At 47.9% G+C, this 19779-nt stretch overlaps 1 protein-coding gene across 1 annotated transcript in view; it reads right to left on the bottom strand.

The window, feature by feature from the left end:
• The window catches only part of MDGA1 (MAM domain containing glycosylphosphatidylinositol anchor 1), a 138527-nt gene that overhangs the window by 14022 nt on the left and 104726 nt on the right, over positions 1-19779 (bottom strand). The window contains exons 11-14 of the mRNA XM_054280137.1: positions 12529-12706; positions 11454-11477; positions 3950-4102; positions 2637-2771 (exon numbers count right to left, since the gene is read on the bottom strand). Of these exons, the coding sequence (XP_054136112.1) occupies positions 2637-2771; positions 3950-4102; positions 11454-11477; positions 12529-12706 (490 nt within the window). The remainder of the gene's footprint in view (positions 1-2636; positions 2772-3949; positions 4103-11453; positions 11478-12528; positions 12707-19779) is intronic.

The raw sequence follows: 19779 nt of genomic DNA, 5'->3' as shown, positions 1-19779 counted from the left end.
GGATCATAGGGCAATGTGAATGCTTGCTACAGAGGGGGCCAGAGGAAGAAAAACAGATGACCAAATAACTTCAGAAGAACGGGGACTGCCTCCAGGGAGCTCCCCTTCATCCTGCTCTCTCATCAGCTGAGAGATATTCAACAGCATCCTACTCTGCTAGTCACTGAATATTTTATATCATGGCTACAACCGGTGCATTTGTATTCTGTTTCTCTCTTTCATCATATCTATTATAAACGAGTAGTGTCTGGGAACTCTCCCAGGGAAGATTTGCCTGGATGGCTACGGATATTTTATAGTCGAATTGTGAGAGTAAAGCAGCTTTCAAGTTCTGTAGTGGGGGGGAAAAAAGGTAATAAAAGAGTTATTAAAAAAATAAATAAATGTTGGGATTTTATACGGCTACTTTTTGTAGCGGCAGAGCTTCAGTTTGCTCCACGATGGAGCTGGAGCTGCTGGAAGAGGCTTGGGATGGGAGACACCCTCTTGCTGGCATTCTCTGCTGACAGGAGCAATCTGATACACTCTTGCTGGCACCTGGCTTGGCAGGACTGTGCTGGCACTAGTGAGCCAGGGGCTGTGGCTGTGACTGCACAAGGGACAGCCGGGTCTATGGGAAGAAAGACATGGCTCAGGACTGCAGCAACCCCACCTGTGCCTTCACATTGTTGCACATGTGAGATGGATGGGAGGGCAGGGTCTGTCTCCTCCTTTCCCCCTCCTAGGACAGCGGAGGTCCTACTGAGTCCTATACCCTCCTCTAACCCAGGGCTGAAGAAGAAGAGCTGAATAAACTTGTTTTGCCCTAAGAGTTCTCTCAGCCAATAAGGCATCAGCCAATAAGGGCATCAAGCCTGGTATCAAGGCACTGAGTTTCAATAGGCAGGCAGATAGATGGTGGGTTTGCTGGACCAAGTCATATATTTCACAGAGAAAAAGAACTTTTTTCTCATTTCATTCTCTTTCAATCTCTGTCTAATCAGTCTGATTTTAAAATTTGCTCTCAGCTCAGCAGCACCCACCATGGAAATCATATGGCATTAAGGAGTCTATCCACCTCACAGAAATTTATCAGCCTTTGTACAACAAGGGGAAAAACAGGGATCAAACAGGGCCCATACCATTGGGTATGAAGGGAAAAACCAAAAGATATAAAAGGTGTCTGAAGCTGAGGAACAGAAAATGGCACTTAGAGGCTTTCTTAGGTCTCAGGAGTCACCATCACTTTTGGGTAATTTGTGCATAGAGCAAATCAGTAAAGAGTTAAAATGCTAAAAGAAAAAAAAAACTGTAATGAATTGATTCTCTGGCATGACCAGTCCATCTCATCTCCAGACAGACCACCAAAAAAGAACTATTAAACCAAGCACTTTTCCAAAATCAAGAAAATGTTGATGAGCTTTTACTTCACCTGTGAAATGAACGGGGAAATCTGACACAAGAAAAAAAGCAAGAGAGGCCTCCTCTCCCCACATCTTTTTTTTTGCCAATCTCCCACCAGCCTGGGCCACTCTTCACCAAAGAATGAGACCCCTTTCCCAGGCTCCAGGAGAAGACAAGCAGGACTTAGGCAGCAGAGCTGACTTACCATAAGGCAGGGAACACTTGAGTTTGCAAGCCAGCGTTAGCAGCTGGACTCTGTCAGCCAAGCAGGACCAGCAGCTCCAGGAAATTCTGGTGTGAGCCAACACTGACAGTGCTCTGCCTGAGCAAGCTGCCACTGATGGCATGACTACAGCATGGAGCAGCCTGTCTCCAGGGGGAATCCAGGTGTGTGAAAACACCTCTGACCTAGCCCAATTCCAAGTGCAGAGAGCAGATATGAGCCCTCAAAACACAGACACAGATGGAGACCTGCTCAGTGAACTGCAGCCCAGATCCTAGCCCCGACAATCACGGTGTCAAGGTTTCAGCCTTGCCCAGATTTTGCAGTTTAACCTCTCAGCCTTGCCACATGTGCACAGAGATGTGGCCAGACTCAGCAGCGTGTTCCCTCCCAAAGACATCTGCAGTGCTGAGCAGAGAGAGGTTAATTAACCCCGCTTATTGAAGGGCGGACACATTCCTGCCTGGGCCCTGATTTTGCAGTCAGGCTCTAGTCCAGCAGGTGATTAATAACCCTGTGTGCTGTGTGAAGAGTGCATCTATTATTCAAATTAATGAAATTATAATCAAGAGGTGACGAATTAGCAGTTGCTCCTTGACTGGATATGGAAACTCATTAGTGTGCCAGCCTCTGTGGTGCTCGCTGCACTTGAGGCCTACAGGAGCCAGGCAGAGCAGGCAGCCCCTGGCCCGGCTGGGGAACACACATCCTGCACACCCCAGTGTAGCTGTGGCCACCACAGAGCTCTCTGATTCACAAAGTCCCTCCACCCTCTTCTCCTGTCCAATGGACAGACTGACTGTAAGGTGCTGCCCCAAGGACAGGCTGTGACAGCCTCACAACCCTGACACTGCTGGGCTATGGGACAATATCTGAGTGCAGCAGCCCACCCTGCTGCTTGGAGCACTGGAATAGGACTCCCACCCTCTGGAATTGCTAGTCACAGGCACAGCTGCTGGAGCAAGAGTCTGGAGATGCTCCCCAAGAGCCCACATGAGGCTGAGCTGACCCTTGCCCAGAGGGGACTCACCAATGTGCTTCCCGTACATGTGGTAGTAGAAGGAGACGCAGTAATACTTGGCAGTGATGTTGTACAGGGGGCTGATGAGCCGGGCTTTGTCTCCTGTCACCCGGGGCCGGGACGCCTCGATGAACATGTAATAACCTGCAGAATGAGACGGAAAGGTGGGCAAAGGCAGCATGCACTGGCTCTCCCTTCCTCCAGATGATGGGATACCAGTGTGGCTGGGAGACCACCCCTCCTCAGGGACACACGGCCTTGCTGTGCCCACCTGCTCTGTGCCCACTGTGATCCCAGCCAGAGACACTTGCAGGATACCCCCAGTGCCTCCCCTGCCTTCCCCTAGGGAAGCACAGGACAGACAGGCATCTGCAGACCTGCTGTGGGCACATGTAGCAGGTGAACCCTGCACATCTGTCTGGGTGGACAAAGAGCCCCAGAGCTGGCAGCACTGTGCAAGGAGAACACCAGAAAGAGAAACCATTCCAGACTAATTTCTCTGCCTCAAGTAGAGGGAGAGAGGGTTTGGTACATGTAGCCTGAACAATATTGTTGTCTAAAGAGAACAATACCAAAGCAATTGTTAACAGCCCAGGGAGGAAGAGATTAGCCATTTTATTTGTTAACAGCATTTTCAATGCTCAGTCAGGTTGGGTGTACTGAACACTAAAGGGAGAAACCATTTCCTTAGCAGGCCATTGGATGTTTCCCATTTGTTTTTCTGAGTTCAAAGATAGGCATTTGCCTACAAATTTACTTTTCTTATTGCAGGAAGAGGGATGTAGTATCCACTTAAACAGGGAGCATATGCTCCACACATAGCTAGGGTGAGCAATACATAACACCAGTTTCCTCCTCCAGCTACAGGTGAGGCTTCCTTCTGCCCCACAGGCAGCTCCTGTCTGGTCTCTCATGTTTCTGTGCTTGATACTAAGGAGATCTGTTTGCATCCCTGAAAATTTCTTTGAGAAAACAGCTCGCTAAAACCGACAGGGCCATTTCTAGGTGTTAGAGATATTCTCCTAGTTATTTATCCATGCTTTTCTTCAAAACAAGCATCAAACAGTGCAAGAGCATTAGGCATCAGGCAATTAGCTGACAACAAGAACTAATGCTCACACTATTCCCTTCAACAAAGTTGTGGGTGTTTTAATTGGGTGTTTAATTCCAATCAGCAACATGCAAATTAACTGCCTGCTCCCTGCACCCCATGTGAAGCAGAAAGCAGATCAGCTTTCTCCCAGAGCTGGGAGGCTCCTGTCAGGAGATGGTGTGCACCTCCCCTCCCTGCCAAGCCGAAGGAAGCCCAGCCGTGTGCCGACCCTCGGGCGTGCCGCTGATGTCCGTGGGGGGCCCCGTGTTGACGGTGCGCTTGGGGTTCTGCGTCAGCGCGTTCTGCCGCGTCCAGTCAAAGTTGTCCATCTTGTCCTGCACGAAGCCGCAGATCTTCTCGTCCTCAAAGCGGCAGGTGTTATCTGCGGGGATGGGAAGGGAAGGGCTGCTCAGCTGCTGCTTTTCCAACACCCTCCCCGGGCTGCCTGGGTGCTCACAGCAGCGCTGTGCCGCCACTGAGGCTCTGTGTCAAGCCAGGGGCAGATGGGCAGCCCCTGGCCTCAGGAGGAGGCTGAAAAGGAAGGCATCATAGAAATCATAGAAATCACAGAATGGGTTGAGTTGGAAGTGGCCTCAAAGTCCATTCAGTTCCCAACCCATTGCCATGGGCAGGGATACCATTCACTAGATCAGGTTGCCCAGGGCCCCATCCAACCTGACCTAGACCACTTCTACAGATGGGGCACCCATAACATCTCTGGGCAGCCTGTTCCTGTGCCTCACCATTCTCTAAGTAAGGAATTTACTCTTAAAATCTAATCTAAATGTCCCCTCTTTTATTTAAGAATGTTCCCCCTTTTCCTATCGCTGCCCATAATACATCAGTGATCAGTGTTACTACAGAAGTGTTAATCCAGCCTGATAAATGTGATGGTCTGACACAATGGAAAAAAGCTATTATGGCTAAAGAGATTCTCTGAGAGATCTGAAGGGGCAAATGTAGAGGAAGGTAAAAAGATCACCAAAGGCAAACTGGCTACAAGGGCTTTTATATCAGAACAACTTGATGGTAGAATAATTTCCCCAGGAGAGAGGAAAAAGTAGCAGCAGATGACCCCCCCTTCAGGCTATATATTTAACTAAACTATGACACACATGAAAAAAAATCAGCTGTTGAGAAGAGGTCAGCTCAGCACGACAAACGTGTCATTTAGCCAGAGTACATCTAATTTATACCAGCAAAAAAGCACATTTGATTTTGCAGCTTATGCTGGTTCCCCTAACAAAATAAAACACGTAGGTAAAAGATTTTTATGTAGGATCAACCATATGTGCAATAGGGCTCACTTTTATTGCTGCCACAAGACTTTTACACCCTACAGCAATATTGTAAGACAGATGAAAAATCTCGTGCATAGACATAACCCAATATGGACTTGCAGAGATTGGAATGAATTGGACATGACCAGGCTGAAGATTGTAACCTTTGTGTTAAAAAGGTAGTTTTGTGTCACAAAAGCAAAGGTCAAGAACCGGCTTTACACTGCTGACACAATAGGAGAGGGATGGATAAAACAGGCAAAAAAGAAAGAGAAAACAGGTCCAAGAACCAATGTGAAAACTGCTGTGTGTTTTAAAAGGTCCCTGGGAAGAAACCAAAATTGGAGAATGAACTGGAAGTGGGATCTTGGACCTTGTGAGTGATGTAGATACAGCAAGCACAGATATCTTTAATTGCTGCTTTTAAGTAAGAGCAAGGAGGTGTGCTATGGAACTGAAAGATAAAGCCATGAAAGAACACATACACAAAGGAAAACAAGGCTCTCGATGAGGGCTTGGAATGTGCTAGGAGCCACATCCATGGCATGCTGGTGCAAGACTCAACTTCTGGGGGTTTACCTCCCACTATTATTTATTGTGCCTAGATGAAGAGAAGCCCAAATACCTCAGGCGGCTCCTTCATTCTTGTATCTTCAGTGATGCCTTGCTCTGGTTCCTGGGCAGGAGGCTTTTTCTCCTAGCATGCATGACTCTGGCAGAACATGTGGGACACAGCAGGGTCCTTAACCTATGGGCTGGGTGCCAAGGAAGGGACACACAAGGGAAGTTTTCTGCAATGCCAGGACCAAAAGATCCAGAAGCAGCACAATGTGATGGCAGGAGCTTCATACATCTACCACACACAACAAAATCTGTTCTCTTGTACCAGAGAAGAGACTACCCATGAAAGGAACAGAACCTTGACTCTGAGATGCTGCACCTTCTGGTGGCTAGCATCCTCCCCATCCCCTCCCATTTGGAAATGAAGACAACTTTAATCCAAATGGACATCAAAGGTCTGCATACCCCTGGGGTAGGGAACTGGGTTCCCCTTCCTGCCCATCTCTTTCCAGCATCCCATCCAAGCAGTGAGAAAAGAGGATGCAGCCCCCTGAGGTGACCTGCAGAAATGTCTTTGCCAGCACAGGCTGGACAATGTGAGGCAAGCCAAGGGCCTGTTTCACAGACCAGGGCAGCTGGGTTTTCAGTAAACTCAGCAGGAAACGCTGCATGCCCACTCCTCTGGGCTGAGCACAGCCTTCGGGAGCTTGTCTGGGCTGGCCACTTAACTGCTGATTAACCCTGGCTAAGTGCTTTCCACTCAATCTGCTCATTTCTAATTAGCATCCAAATCCAAATTAGTCACTGCTCTGCAGTGCCTAACACAGGGGGCTGAATGGCATCTGGAGCTGGAGGAGAGGGATCAGAGGACAGGGCAGATGCTTGCTGGGTCTGAGACAGGCTAACTATGTGGGGGCCTCTTTTATTCCCAGAACAAAGAGATGGAAGGAGAAAAGATTCAGAAGGCAGCTCCTAGGGGTCCTTCCTCAGCTGTTTTGGCTGAGAGAAGGGAGTTCCTGGCTGTACCAGAGCCCCAGTAGTCCTGAAAGGAGACGCTGGAGCCCACAAGCTTGCTGATGTTGCTGGGTGGTGTAATACCCCCGCTTCGTCTCCACTGCACCAAAAACATCTGCATGACTCCAGCTCCTGGGTTGCCAGCTGCAGTTACAAGAGACACATTTTCTCTCAGAATGGCATTCTCTCACACAGCAGGACCCACAATGACTGTCCTTTTGCAAAAGCTCCAGGGCGGTTTGCACCTCTGACCCTGCTGAGAACACAGACTTCCAAAGAAAGATGACATTGTTCTCCAACACAGAATTACCTTAACAGGGAATATCAGGTGGAAAGCAGAGTTGGAAGCTGTAACACAGAGGTCAGCCAGACAACAGATTGAGAGGGAACAAACCACAAATGAGAAGGCACAGAAATTAAAGGAAAGGCAGATTAAGGAGAAAGCACAAGCTCAGGTGGGTGTCAGAGAGAGTTGTGCAAGACAAGAGGACCTGAGGACAGCATTCCAATCTTAGCCCCAAGGCCTGGTTGTGCCAGCCTGTGGACTGTGGTAGACTACTGTGCCTTCATTTTTAAGAAGCCACACACGTGGGATGAGATTGCTCAGGGAAGTTGACTCAAAAGTCTATAGACAGCTCTTTTAACATCCAAACAGGGCCCTGAGTGCATTTTGTCTTCTCACTCCAATGCAGCTCCTTCCAGAAGGCAATGCTTCTAGCAGAGTACATAAAATAGAGAAGGGTCCCATGCACCACAGATCAAGCAGTGCTTAATCAACAACCTGATCCATATTATGTGCAACACCACTTGCTGTGCAGGAGTTTGAACCTCCAGCACATCGCCTCTGCTTAGCTTGGGAGCTAAGACACTTTGAACAACTAATGAACAAGGCTTTTTAATTTCTCTGCGGCATAGCAATGACTCTTTCTACGTAACTTCTGCATTACATGGGGGAAATAGATGCACAAAGTATAGAGAGACACATTTAAGGTCACAGCAGGCAGTGCCCAAGCTGGAAACAGAATCCAAGTGCTCTGACTCCTGGTCCTTTGGTATAAAACAAGCCACAGGAAAGCAAAGCTCTGTGGTTTCTCGGAGCTACAGTGGAGGCGCCATGAATAACTAGGAAGTGTTCAGTGTGGTTTGGGACACTGGCAGCATGTCACCTCTTGGTGGTTATCAACAAGGTTTAGCAGGACAAACCTGGCAGATCCAGCCAAGAAAAAAAATCTTTATATCACTTGCTGTACCTCAGAGACCACAGAGGTGATCTGACTTTTGACCTTGACTGTGTGATGCAAACCTTCTTGAAGACTTTTGCCATTTGCCAGGGATCCTGGATCATCCTCAAGGAGTAAATGAAGCTTCCTGTTTAAAATTTAAGCAGTGGATTTAAATACTGAACACAGAAGTTACTCTCTGGATTGTTACAGTAAGGTGGAGGTGGCAGGGGAGCTGGCTCCTCAAAATCTGGATTTAGTGCTGTCTTCACCACACAGATTTCCTTGGCAGGCTTTGCAGTGGTGGCAGCTCAGAGTGCAGAGATGTTTTCTCTCAGTTACAGACACCTCCATGCATTCACAGGGGAGAGATCCTCTGCTGTGGCTATTAGCATTTCTTGTTGCTTTGCCTCCTTGAGAAACATAATGGAGGTTTTCCTTTCAAGTCCTTAGGGGAAAGCCATCCCTGGTTCTGAAATTCTGGCTGCCAGATGAATGCAAAAAATAATACTCCTATTCTAGCAGCAGACTATGGGTGAATAGCAGTTGGAGTGCACTTGAATAAAATTGCCTTCATCATTTAGCTGTGGTTTGACAACTGGCACTGGCTTGGGGCATAAAGGACCATGCTCTGAGCCCCAGCTCTGTTGCAGACCTGCTGTGTGACCCACAGGCTATCATTTTTTGAACATCAGTTTCCCCATCTAGAAATTGAAGACAATGAGAACTATATTGAGACCTCAACGTATGTAATGATCTAAGAAAGAATATTTAACAGTCTCTCCCATTGCAATTTTCTAGGGATTCTATAACCAATAATGGGAGAAAGCTTCACAATGCTGTAACTGTTTAAGTCCTCCTATTTGCCACCAAGACACAAGGAACTGTCACCTCTTTAAACCTTTGCATTACAAAACATTCTTGAAGAATGGGCACAAACTCGAGTAATACAACTCTAAACACAGGCTGACATCTCATTCCCACATGTTCTCACCTGAACAAACTTGGATTCCTCTGGACTCTGAGCATTATCAGAGACCAGACACCAGCAATAGATGGCAAGCAACAAGCCCGGCTAATCTGCAACAACCAACATCTGCCACGGATCACCACCCACTGTACCTGCCCATGGTCCCAAAATCATGGGTTTAGCACCACACACAGCCAGACTGCAGGTATGTGAGAAACAGTGTTGCTGCTCTGAAAGAGCAAGACAGGCTGGCCGACCAAAAAATAAACCAGCAATCCCATATATTTCTTAATGACATCATCATCAAGGTTACAAGGTCTTAATGACATCATCATCAAGGTAATAAGATTACATCTGACAAAACAAGGGAAACCAAAACACCCAGGGAGGAGGAGCTGGAATGGCTTTTGGGGCAGCGCTCCATACAAAGCAAACATTATATCCAAATAAAATTTTAGACGAGCTAAGGACAGAGCAGATTCCCCAGCACTGGAATGTGGTCATGATATTAAAACAATCAGTTATTCTAAGAAAACGTTAAGGTAAAATCTTAGAATTCAGATAATTCTTAGGCAGTTTTTAAAATACAAATTCTGCTGTTTAGAACCAGATTAACTGATTTTTAAGATTCAGTCTTACTGGTAACCTCTAAATATTTGAAATTCCCAATGTCTTTTGTTCACTTCCTCTGTTCTTCCTTTGCTTTTCCTTTCTAACCCAATGCCTGGCTCTGTAACCATGCCACACGCATGCCTGCCCCAATGTTATTAACATCTTATTAGGCTGAGAGAGAAAATGCATGAAGAAGTAATTGTATTAAGTGACTCTCAGAGTTTGTAAATTAATCACCATTGTGCATGCCCTTGGATCAGGCTGCCAGAGGCATTAATCATCTAATCTTTGCCTTTCACTCCAGAGCTTTCAATGTTTGCTCCCAGAATTTGGCTCAGCAGCCTACTGTGAACTTTTCCCTGGGGATGACTGTAGCAGGGGAAGTATGAAAAGAAGAGGTAGCAGGAGGGATTTCCGTGTTTTTGGGATAAAGATTTGGGGAACTCAGCTGTGGTCCAAAGAAAGAGCAAAAAACTTTTGAGCTCATATTTCACTGGCAGCAGGTCTGAAAGGGCAAATCTGAGAGCAAGTGTGGTAGGTCTGATTTTATGCAGTCAGTCTCGAGGTGTGAACGCACAGGCAAGAGGTGGCCCAGAGGTCCCAAGAGCCACCAGAGGCTGGGCACTTTATATCAAGAGGAAATCCTAACTGTTGGGTTTACTGCATGAAAAACACAAGTGGCTGAGTTGTGTTCCACCACAGGCAAATCTCCTGCAGCTGTTCTGGACTCAATAAGGCTGCCAAAGGTACCCCAGCCAGGCAGTCTGAAGGCTCAATTTACAAAGACCCCAAGAGATTCACACAATTAGGACTGAAGTTGCTCTGGGTTTCCCAGTGATTTATGCAGTGTAAAAGCAAGTGGCAAAAGGCCAGACTTTGTCACTTCCACCTGTGGGCTGGGATACTTACCTCCTCCTGCAAGTACTGAGAGAAACATTCTAGAGTAGGTCCCTGGCAATATGCTCCGTGTATCCCAGTGAGTCTTTTATGCAGAATATTTAAAGTAAATCAGGAAGTGAGGAAAAGAAAACAAATAGAATCAGGAATTAGAGCCGCAAAATCTCTCTGACTCTGTAAGGAACTCCAGCTCTCAGGCACAGTATGGTTCATCAAACCATCCTCAGAGTGTGAACGTGCAAGAATTAACTCTTTGTGGCTGCCTTAACAAGAGAACTCCCTATTCTGCCATCGCTAATCCTGGCTTCTCCTCTCTACTGGTACCCTGCAGTGCAGTAGCAATACTTACCTACACACAGAGTAACACATAAAACCACTGAATACTGACTCAGCAGCTGGAAATGGAGAAACAGCCCCATGCTCTCCATGGAGCACTAGCAAGTAGCCTGCCCAACTCCGCCCAAGAACTTTGCCTGGGTTTACATCCTACAACCAAAATGAAGACTTGGGGGTCTTAGAGCAAGGTAGAATTCCTCTTTTATGCTCAATGGGCACTGTCATCTTGGTGTTAAAGAACATCGTCCTTAGACATTGTGTATTCAGCTTTTAAAATCAATGGGAACTCTGGATGCTCAATAGAGAGGGACCTGCATCTTGCCAGGAATAACCAGAAGGTAAAAAAGCAAGGTAACAGTGATGACAATGAAGGGGAGGAAGAAAGGGACTGTGCTCAAAGAGTTTGTAAGAAGAGACAGATCTGAGCTGGAGACTGCTCCCTACAAGCCTGCAGAGATACCAAGTGGTATCATTCCTGGTCAGAAGAGGATGGGGAATATTTCTAAACACAGATTTTTTGTGAATATCTGCTTACTGGGAAGTAGATTGCTTGTGCTGGAGCATGGGAGTGCATGTTCAAGATCACAGTCTGCCCCATCACAAAGATACCAGGTGTGAGTGAGAGGCATATCCCTCGCATAAATCTCCTGGCAATAACTCAAGGTACAAAAAATGGCAATATTTACTGGAAGCTTTAGTGTATAGAATTTCATCCTCTTTTGGGGAAAAAAGATTTGACAAAGTCAGCTGTGTATTCCAGCTGCTTGTCTTGCCTGATCTGCTGGAGCACTTGACTAAAGTACATTACATTCAAAGCATCAATACAAAGGTCTTGTTGCTTACCTGTTGGATTGGGATAGTTGATTGCTGGAAAAAGAAATAGAAAAACAAGTCAAAACAAAAGCATGAATCATAATCAAAGTCTGAAAATAAAATAAACACATAAAGAAAGGTCACAAAAGCACAAGTTTCCTGGCAGCATCCCTGTGAGAGAGCAATGCCCGGTGCCTGCTTTGGTGATGGAAAAAGATGTGGATGCTCTGATTCAAGCAGCAAGAGACCTTGAGACAACCCCACCTAAGGGGTGATCCTAGGATCACAGGAAAACCCTTCTGCAATCCAGTTTCCTTCTGAAGCACCCAGTGGGACAGCACCCACTTAGATACCAAAGCTTGGTATCTAAGGGGGACATCAAAGCTGTTTGATGCACTGTGGAAGAGTGACAGGACAGGTATGCTGGGGACACCGGACATGCTGTCAGTCCGCGGGACAGGAGGGATGTGTGAAATCAAGCAAACATAACAGGGGAAGGATCTGTACTTTCTGCTGAAATAGAGGGTCAAAACTTCTGTTGGAGAGTAAAGGAGTCATAGAGTTGTGGGAATAGAGAGAGCTGTGAGTTGTTGGGATGATGAGAAGAGAAGTATGGTCAATGCATACCAATGAGATAATCTGGGATTCAAGGTACTGGACAAAGCTACAGCTTTAGGGGTGGCTAGCTAGGACAGGAATCATGCATCCAGCTCTGGAAATAACAAGTCTCCCGAAATTCTTTTACTTTTATGGGAGTGTGGCTAATACACAGCATCCAGTGGCTATCTTGTATTATAAGCCACTGTATCACAGGGAGCTGCAGCATGGCCTGACTGGGGTTTTGGGCATGTCCTGCCCACAGGGTGCAGAGTGCGAGTCAGAGCTGCTGAGTGAAGGATGAGTGGAGACTGACCTTCAGAGATCTCTAGCGCTCTGCATTGATGGCAGCATCCAAAATACAGTGGAATGCGATCGTGCTGTGCCATCAGAACTCCTCAGAGCACAGAGCCCCACCCAAGGGTGACAGAAGAGCACCTCTCTGCACGCCCACATCCCCTGAGGCTGGGCCTGCCCTCGTAGGCAGGATGGAGGAGGAGACACCTACGTTCCATGTACCGGATGATGCGGGCGGCCATGTCTCCGGCCCCAAAGCTGGTGATGGGCGTCAGGCGAACTTCATAGCTCTGAGGCACTTTCAGGTTGGGCAAGATGTGCTCCAGTAGCAGGCCCTTCTCCATTTTCTTCACAGGAATGAAGGTCTGGATGGTGTTTCTCTGAGACAGCTGCACAGAAAAAGACCCTGTAGTGTTATGAAAATCCTGAAACTGAAAACCCGAGCGATCGTATCCATCATCTAACACCCTATTTCTCCTCTTTCTACACAGATATACACCCAGTTGTTCCATGAGCTCTCCATGCAGTATTGGTTTGAAAATTAGCATCCCTGGTACAGACCAGTGATTAGGAGCCCAAGTTCCCCCTGAAGGGAAGCCTTGGTGTCCTCCAAGGGAGGGACTGTAGGGACAATTTGAACTACAGGTCCTGAACCAACTTTGAGTCAGAAGCAATGGTTTCAGGAGGGAGAAAATGAACCCAATTCACCCCTGTTAGTGCACTCAGGTTCTGTGCAAACACAGCATGGCATTGCACCAAGATACCCTTCAGTTCACAATCACTGCTGCAGAATTCATTCATTTGCTGCCTGGGCCATGTGGCACGTCATTTGATGTCTCACTACTGCCAAGCAATCTACTACCACACTGCCTCAGAAACCTTCCACAGGGTCCATCCTTGGACAAACTCCACAGACCAGAGCAAGGGGTCAAGTTGATGGTTCTCTGGGGTCACTCACAGACTCCCCCCTCCTCTGTTTCCCATTGGAAGGGGCTGAATTATGTCAGCTGAACCATACCAGCTAAACACTATTCAGTTTGCCAAGGCAGCAGGGAAGTTTCAAGAAAACAACAGGGAAAATATCGTTATCAAAATCACCACCACTAAAAATGATGAATTACATGTCAGCGAGGCTTCCCTGCCATGGTCATGCTTGCTTGGCTGGGAAAGAACAAGAACGAGGATTGCATTGTGAAGATACAATTTCTTCCTGTTGCTGTGCAGTGCCTGGATCCTTGTGGCAAGACACATTACTGGGGATGCTGGTGATGGGAAAAAGACCATTGGCAGGACTTTCCATAGTCCAGTGTTAACTAAGCTCTCCCTTGCCTCTGATATGTCCTCTAGGCTGAAGTTTCCATAGCAAAGGCCGTTCTCCTGCCAGGCAGTCTCAGTGTTCATCATTAACTCTGAAGTTGCAGGATTACTGGAATTGGGATGCATGGAGGAAGGTCTACAGCAAATGTGTCAGTGGGCCAAGAAGATGGAGTGAGGACACAGCAGAAGTGAAGGCCACTATCAAAGCAGGGCAGGGGCAATGCTGATGTGGTGCTTTCAAAAACAAGTGCATGCAATCCCTGCTCTGCCTGCCCCCAGCTCTCACATATGTAACTCTAAGTTCAAACCCAGAAGAAATGGCTGCCACTGTAGAGCTTTCTGTGCCAAAGCCCCATTCATTTCCAACACAGTCAGGACCCATGGACTCACCTCCTTGATCTGCCCACAGTTTGGATGCTGGTCCCAAGTGAAGGGGCAGGCACTGGTCCCTGGGAATCTGTGGTTGCATGTGGTTCTCACAGTGACAAACAATTCTGCACTTGCCTTACAGATTGCACCTAAAGGAAACCTTTTTACCTGCACACATCAGGGTGTAAGTTGCTTGAGGAACTACTTGCTGCACTCTCCCCCTCCTTCCCAGGCAAGCTGGAGCAGAGAGCTGGGAGCTGTCCTGGTGCCTTCCCCCAGCTTGGTGCTGCCCTAGGGAGCAGTCCTAGCGGGCAGGACCAGGGCAGAGGCTCCCAGAGGCACCAGGATGCTGCCAGGATCTGTTCATATCAACAAGGCCCTACCTGCACACATGCCAGCTGGGTTCTGACCCAGCTGGTGCTCCTATTGCTCAGCCCTCCCATCTGCCAGCCCTCCACACCATTGCTCTGGCCAAGCAGTGGCAGAGCTGGCTCCCTGGGACAGGGACTTGAGCTGGGCTCGTTAGCACCAGACACCCAATTATCTGGGAGAAGAGGAGCAGTCAGAAGCCAGAAGCAGAAGGCTGGAGTGGTACAGTTCCTAGCCTGGGACTTTTTGGGCAGCAGAGTGTGACTGGGAGGGCGGGCAGCAGCTCCTCCCCACAGGCTGCCATTTGCTGGGGTGTTAGGAAGGCAGCCAGCAAATAGGAGGAGGTCAGGAGCCATTTCCCTTGTCTAGACATAACCTTTAGAAGAGAAAGAAAATGGAGAGTCAGAGAGAAACTTGAGGGTGAGACTCAGCCAGTGCAAATTCCACCTCAGCTGGGAGTTAGGTGGAATTTGGGTATCTAAAGCTTCTGGGAGCAAGGTCGAATCACATACTCTCCCACATCATCTAATCCAGGACAAAATGAGAGATCAGCCTCCAGTCTGCACTGCAAAGCTCTGGATACCCTATTTAAGTCTATCCTCAGGGACTTGTGTAACCAAATAAATAACTGGCTGCCACCCAGGTTTGGCTGCAAAACAGAAATAATTAAAGGCACATATGCTTCCTGTGGGTTGCAACCTCCCTGCTTTTTAGAAGAGACCTGGATCACTAGGTAATGGGAAAGGCACAGCCAAGGCTCAGCATGTATCTGCTCCTGGTGCTCAGAGGTAAAGTTTTAAGAGGTCTTTTCCCTCCACCAAATATTTTGTAGCTGTATCTTCTCCCAGCATATGTCCTGTCTCTATCCAATATGCAGCTTGGACTGACACAGAAACTGGCTGCCAGCAAGACTGCCCTCTGCACATCTTTACTACACTCTCTACAGTCCTGGCATCACAACAGAACTGGCCCTGGATGTCTTTGAAAGACTGGCTTCTCTGTGAAAAGCAGCATGGGCCCTGAGCTAGCTGCAGCTGTCAGTAGAAAGAGCCAGGTGCGCTGCCAGCACAGCTTAAAGGGCATGAAATTAGTGCCAGGGAGAGAAGGTGGCAGCTCCAGCCAGCTGCTTGCTGTGTGCATGTGGAGCAGGTGCTGGCTTACAGTCACTAGCACAGGTCCAGCAGACAGACACACAAAGGCCAAAGTCTGCCTCTGCATCCCCCTCCTTGAACATGCTCTGTGTCCCTGACTGCCAGCAGCAGGTCCGTGCAGAGCCGCGTGCATCAGTCCAGCAGGAACCCATTTTTCAATCCACTTCAATTGCCAGCTGTTTCCCTGTCTCCTGCTCCATGTGTTCTGTGCTATCCTGGTATCTTCTCCCTTCCACCCCCTTCTCAGCATCTCTCCTCAGATCACGCTGACCCCGTGCTCCAGTTTAATATTGCTGCAGTGCAGTTAATAAAGCAGAGGCTGGCTCAGAGGACAGGGAAACACTGGCCACCTTATTAGAGACGCTGAAGCCTCAGTGGAGGAGCTCATGCTACAAGCTCATTCATCACCAGGCTCAGCAGGCTGGCCCAGGGGCCAGAACAAGAGCACTGCGCAAAGCACACACTCGCCTCTGCCTTCACCTCCTTCCATTCCCAACACTCTGAGCAAGGGGATGGGAAAGGAAAAAACCCAAACAAATCCATAGTTCCTACCAGCTGGCTGTGAATATTACACAGGGGACAGAGGTGAGAATGTTCTTGTAGAATGGGTTCTCTAGAAACACCCTACAAAGGGCAAAGTCAGCCCTGTGTGGTTTGTGTGTATTCACGTGCAGTGTAAGCAACCTGTCCCTTTCCCTGTCCCTGTCCCTGTCCCTTTCCCTGCCCCTGTCACTTTCCCTGTCACTGTAAACAATATTAGCTACCAGGGGAGAACTCACTCACATGCACTCAGCCACCAAACCTCTGGGAGTTGCAAACTGGGGCTGCCCTTCCTCATTCCTCACCCTCACCGGCCCTGTTCTGCCCTTTCCCCTGTCATGTCATTTGAACCAGCTTGTGATGCTTGCAGGGTGCTTGTCCCACTGTAGCCAGCCAAGCTGGCCCATGGACTGGGAACACACACCAAGAGTCTCAGGGACAAAAGCAGGATGCCACAGTACCCCTGCCCCTGCTTCCATCCCAGCTGGGGCATTGTCATAGCAGAGGGCCCAAGGTATGACACTGCCACATCCTCATTTTCTGTTTATACAGGCTATTAAAGGAAAAAACCAAGATGATGTTTTTAGACTGAATGATGTTTATTGCAGATATGTACCAGCTAGAAGCCTTGATAAAGCTGAAGGATATTAATAAACACATCTGTCAAGAGTTACTGTTGTGGTTCTGCTCTACTCCACCACAACAATCTACCTGTACTGAGACTGGTGTGGCTTGTGAAGCCATGCATGTGGTCTCACAACTGCATATTAATGCTTGTTTGAAAGGAGAAATTAGAAAGAAAATCTGTTTCATCACCAAGTCCCCAGGTATTTTTAACAAACAACAGCTAGAAAAATGAACATTAAAATCAGGTAGGCCCCCTAACAAGCTGAATGGAGCAAAGACTCTGTGACTGTTTTGCAGGCATCCAGCTTCCCAGCATTGCAATTCACTCCTGATGCTCTCTCTTTACTTGTCCCACTTCTTCAGCAACTTCTCAGCTCAGGGCACAAGCACCAGCTCTGCTTTCCAATATCTCCATTCAAATCCTTTCCACACACGCTCGCTCTTTCACTCTTTTTTCTCAGCCTCATTCAAATTCCCCTGGCTGCTCCTTCCTGCAGCACAAAAGAGACAGGGATGGCTCTCTGCATTCCCTCTCCAACCTCCCTAACTGCAGATATGGGCTGCAGGGACAGCTCCCAGCTTCTTCTGCAGCCTCTCCAGCCTCTGAAGGCAGAGGAGGCAGCAGAAAAAGGCAGGCTGTTGTGGCACAGCAGCCTTGCATGCAGGCTCCATCCCTCTGACAGGCTCTTCCTTGCTCCCTGTGCAGCTCTGCACACCAGACAAATGCTGTCTCTGGCTTGTGTACAAGGCAGGGTGTTCTAACCTCCCCCAGTCTCTCCCCGCCCTCATCTGTGAGTGTCAGGAGACTCTGGAGATCAGACATCCACCAGACTAGGTGCTGGGGAGAGCCTGGTGGTGCAGAAAGCACAGGTATCTCACAAAGGTCTGAAAAGAAGCATGGGGCAATAATCTGGACAAAATAATCTTCAACTGCCTATGCAGCTGGTGGGCTGTACTCTTCAAGCAACCAGGAATCAAGGTGGTCTTCAAAGCTCAGTGCCAGGCTGCCAAGTTTCTCAGCACACATGGATATCCCTGTTTAGCAGGGGGTCAGGAGAAGTGAGAGTAGCAGAAGGGCACTTCTCTCCTGACAGGCAACACCACCCAGGGTGTGACAGAGCCTCCCACTTGTACCATTTCAGCCTGTTTGCACAGAATCTTGGCTTCCTTACACAGCTTTGTCCCAGAGTGCTGCAGGCATCATCTCTTATCAGATTTTCCCAGTGGCTGCGGCTGCAATGACCTCATCCCAACAAAGCCCAGCTAAGATACAGCTGCTCCCTTCCTAAGGGAGTGTTGCTCACAAGCACCAGAAACAATCACACCACTGCCCTCACCACAATGGGACAGCCAGGACAGATCTCCCAAGGTGCTGGAAGGGGCTGAGCTTGTTTATGGCACTGGTGACAGCTCTGGGATGAACACGGGGCTCTGCAATGCCAAACCTCCTGCTACTTCATCAGACATTCCCTGTCCTCAATTCCTGCCCCAACTCTGCCTCCAAAGGCACAGGATATGTGGCAGAGAGGCAACCTCAAAGAGTTTAGAAGCCATGGACTTCTTAAAGTTAAAAAAAACCCAAGGAAATATGATTACAGAATTTATGTATGTTGGAGTTTATAGTACCAAAGATTGAAAGAAAATTATCCAGTTCTCCATTGCTGGAGAGTGAGAGCTCAGCATGTAAGTTCCATGGGTAGAAAGAATTTCTTGGGAAAGTGGAATGAAAAATTCTCAGGAGCAGGGTCAGGAGGGAGGGGGGGACAGGAAATTTTAGGGAACTCTCTTGAACATGAGGCTCCAATATGTTCCACACAGCTGGAAAAATGTGCCATAAATCTGGCCTTTTCTTTCCCCTTCTTCCTATTCACTCTGACACACAGCAGTGGATTGAGGTTGTGATCCTTGATGTCACCTTGGCACCACAGGGCATAGCAGAGGAAGATGTCTTTGACATTCCTTTTGAACACTATGAATTTTGGATTGGATGCTTGATCTCTGTATTTTGGCAGAGGGATAAAATCCCAGAGTTCAGAGAAGGGCAAAACATGGCTACAATCTGGGACACAGCAAGGGATGCACACTGCTGCCTGACAGGGGCTAGTCCCCTGTCACCAGAGGGGCTGCCTCTGCTTATTAATTTTATGTATGTATCACGTCTTATCTTAAAAGTGGTTTGTTCCTTTTGGGCCTGCTCTTCCCCCTGGACATCTGTTCCACAGCCTGACTGCCCTAATGTTCTCATTTCCAGACTGAATTTATTCACATGCAGCCTGCACCCACTTATCTTGTGCCAGCAGTGTCCTTTAGCTTCAGTGGCTCTTTTCCCTCGCTGCTGCTTGACCCCCTGATGTTTTACAGACAGGAATCTCACCACCTCTCAGCCTCTGCTTTGCTGGGCTAAGACTCTGTGACTGCTCTTGTAACACAGACTCTCACTTTCCAGGATTGACTCTACAGTGTTTTTCTGCACAATCCCATTTGCTGGATCAGTGCCCAGCCTGCATACAGGATGTAGTGGCACTTCTCCACCTTGCCCAGAAGTACCTCTAGTTTCATCCAGGAGTGCATTTGCCCTTTCTCACACCTGCATCTCATCAGCAGCTCCTTGAAGTCAACTCAGTTGAGCACTGCACTCATTTTCCAAAGATGAGCTTCCAGCCTGCAGCACCGTCTGCATCAATGACTCTGCCTTTGTACCACTGCATTTCATCCCACCAGAACCACTCAATTGGTTTTCCATCTTTCAGCTCTTTCTTCCAATCTTTCCTAACCCTTCACCAAGGTGGCATTGTCTCCCAGCCTGCTGTCAGCTGCATAAAATTTCAAGAGCACAATCCTGGCAGAGGATTCTGAACTCTGGCTGGTGTCAGCTGCAGGGAGGATGCCTGCCTACTCTGGAAAAACTATTTGGGTAAGTTTTGGGTAGGGAAGACATTTGGTTTGGATATGAAGATAGTCATTGTGATGCCTCTTTATAATCTCTCATCAAACTTTCTCTGTCTGTCACATTGAATTAAAATATTTTCTTTGGTTAGTACTTAATCACTATCTTGGATAGAAATGATGTCAAGCATTAACCTCATCAA

The sequence above is a fragment of the Melozone crissalis genome, unplaced genomic scaffold (assembly GCF_028551555.1).
Source record: "Melozone crissalis strain CALT ecotype California unplaced genomic scaffold, PUWL_Pcris_2 ptg000027l_1, whole genome shotgun sequence".
Lineage (NCBI taxonomy): Eukaryota > Metazoa > Chordata > Aves > Passeriformes > Passerellidae > Melozone > Melozone crissalis.
This window is presented reverse-complemented; position numbering and strand designations above follow the sequence as displayed.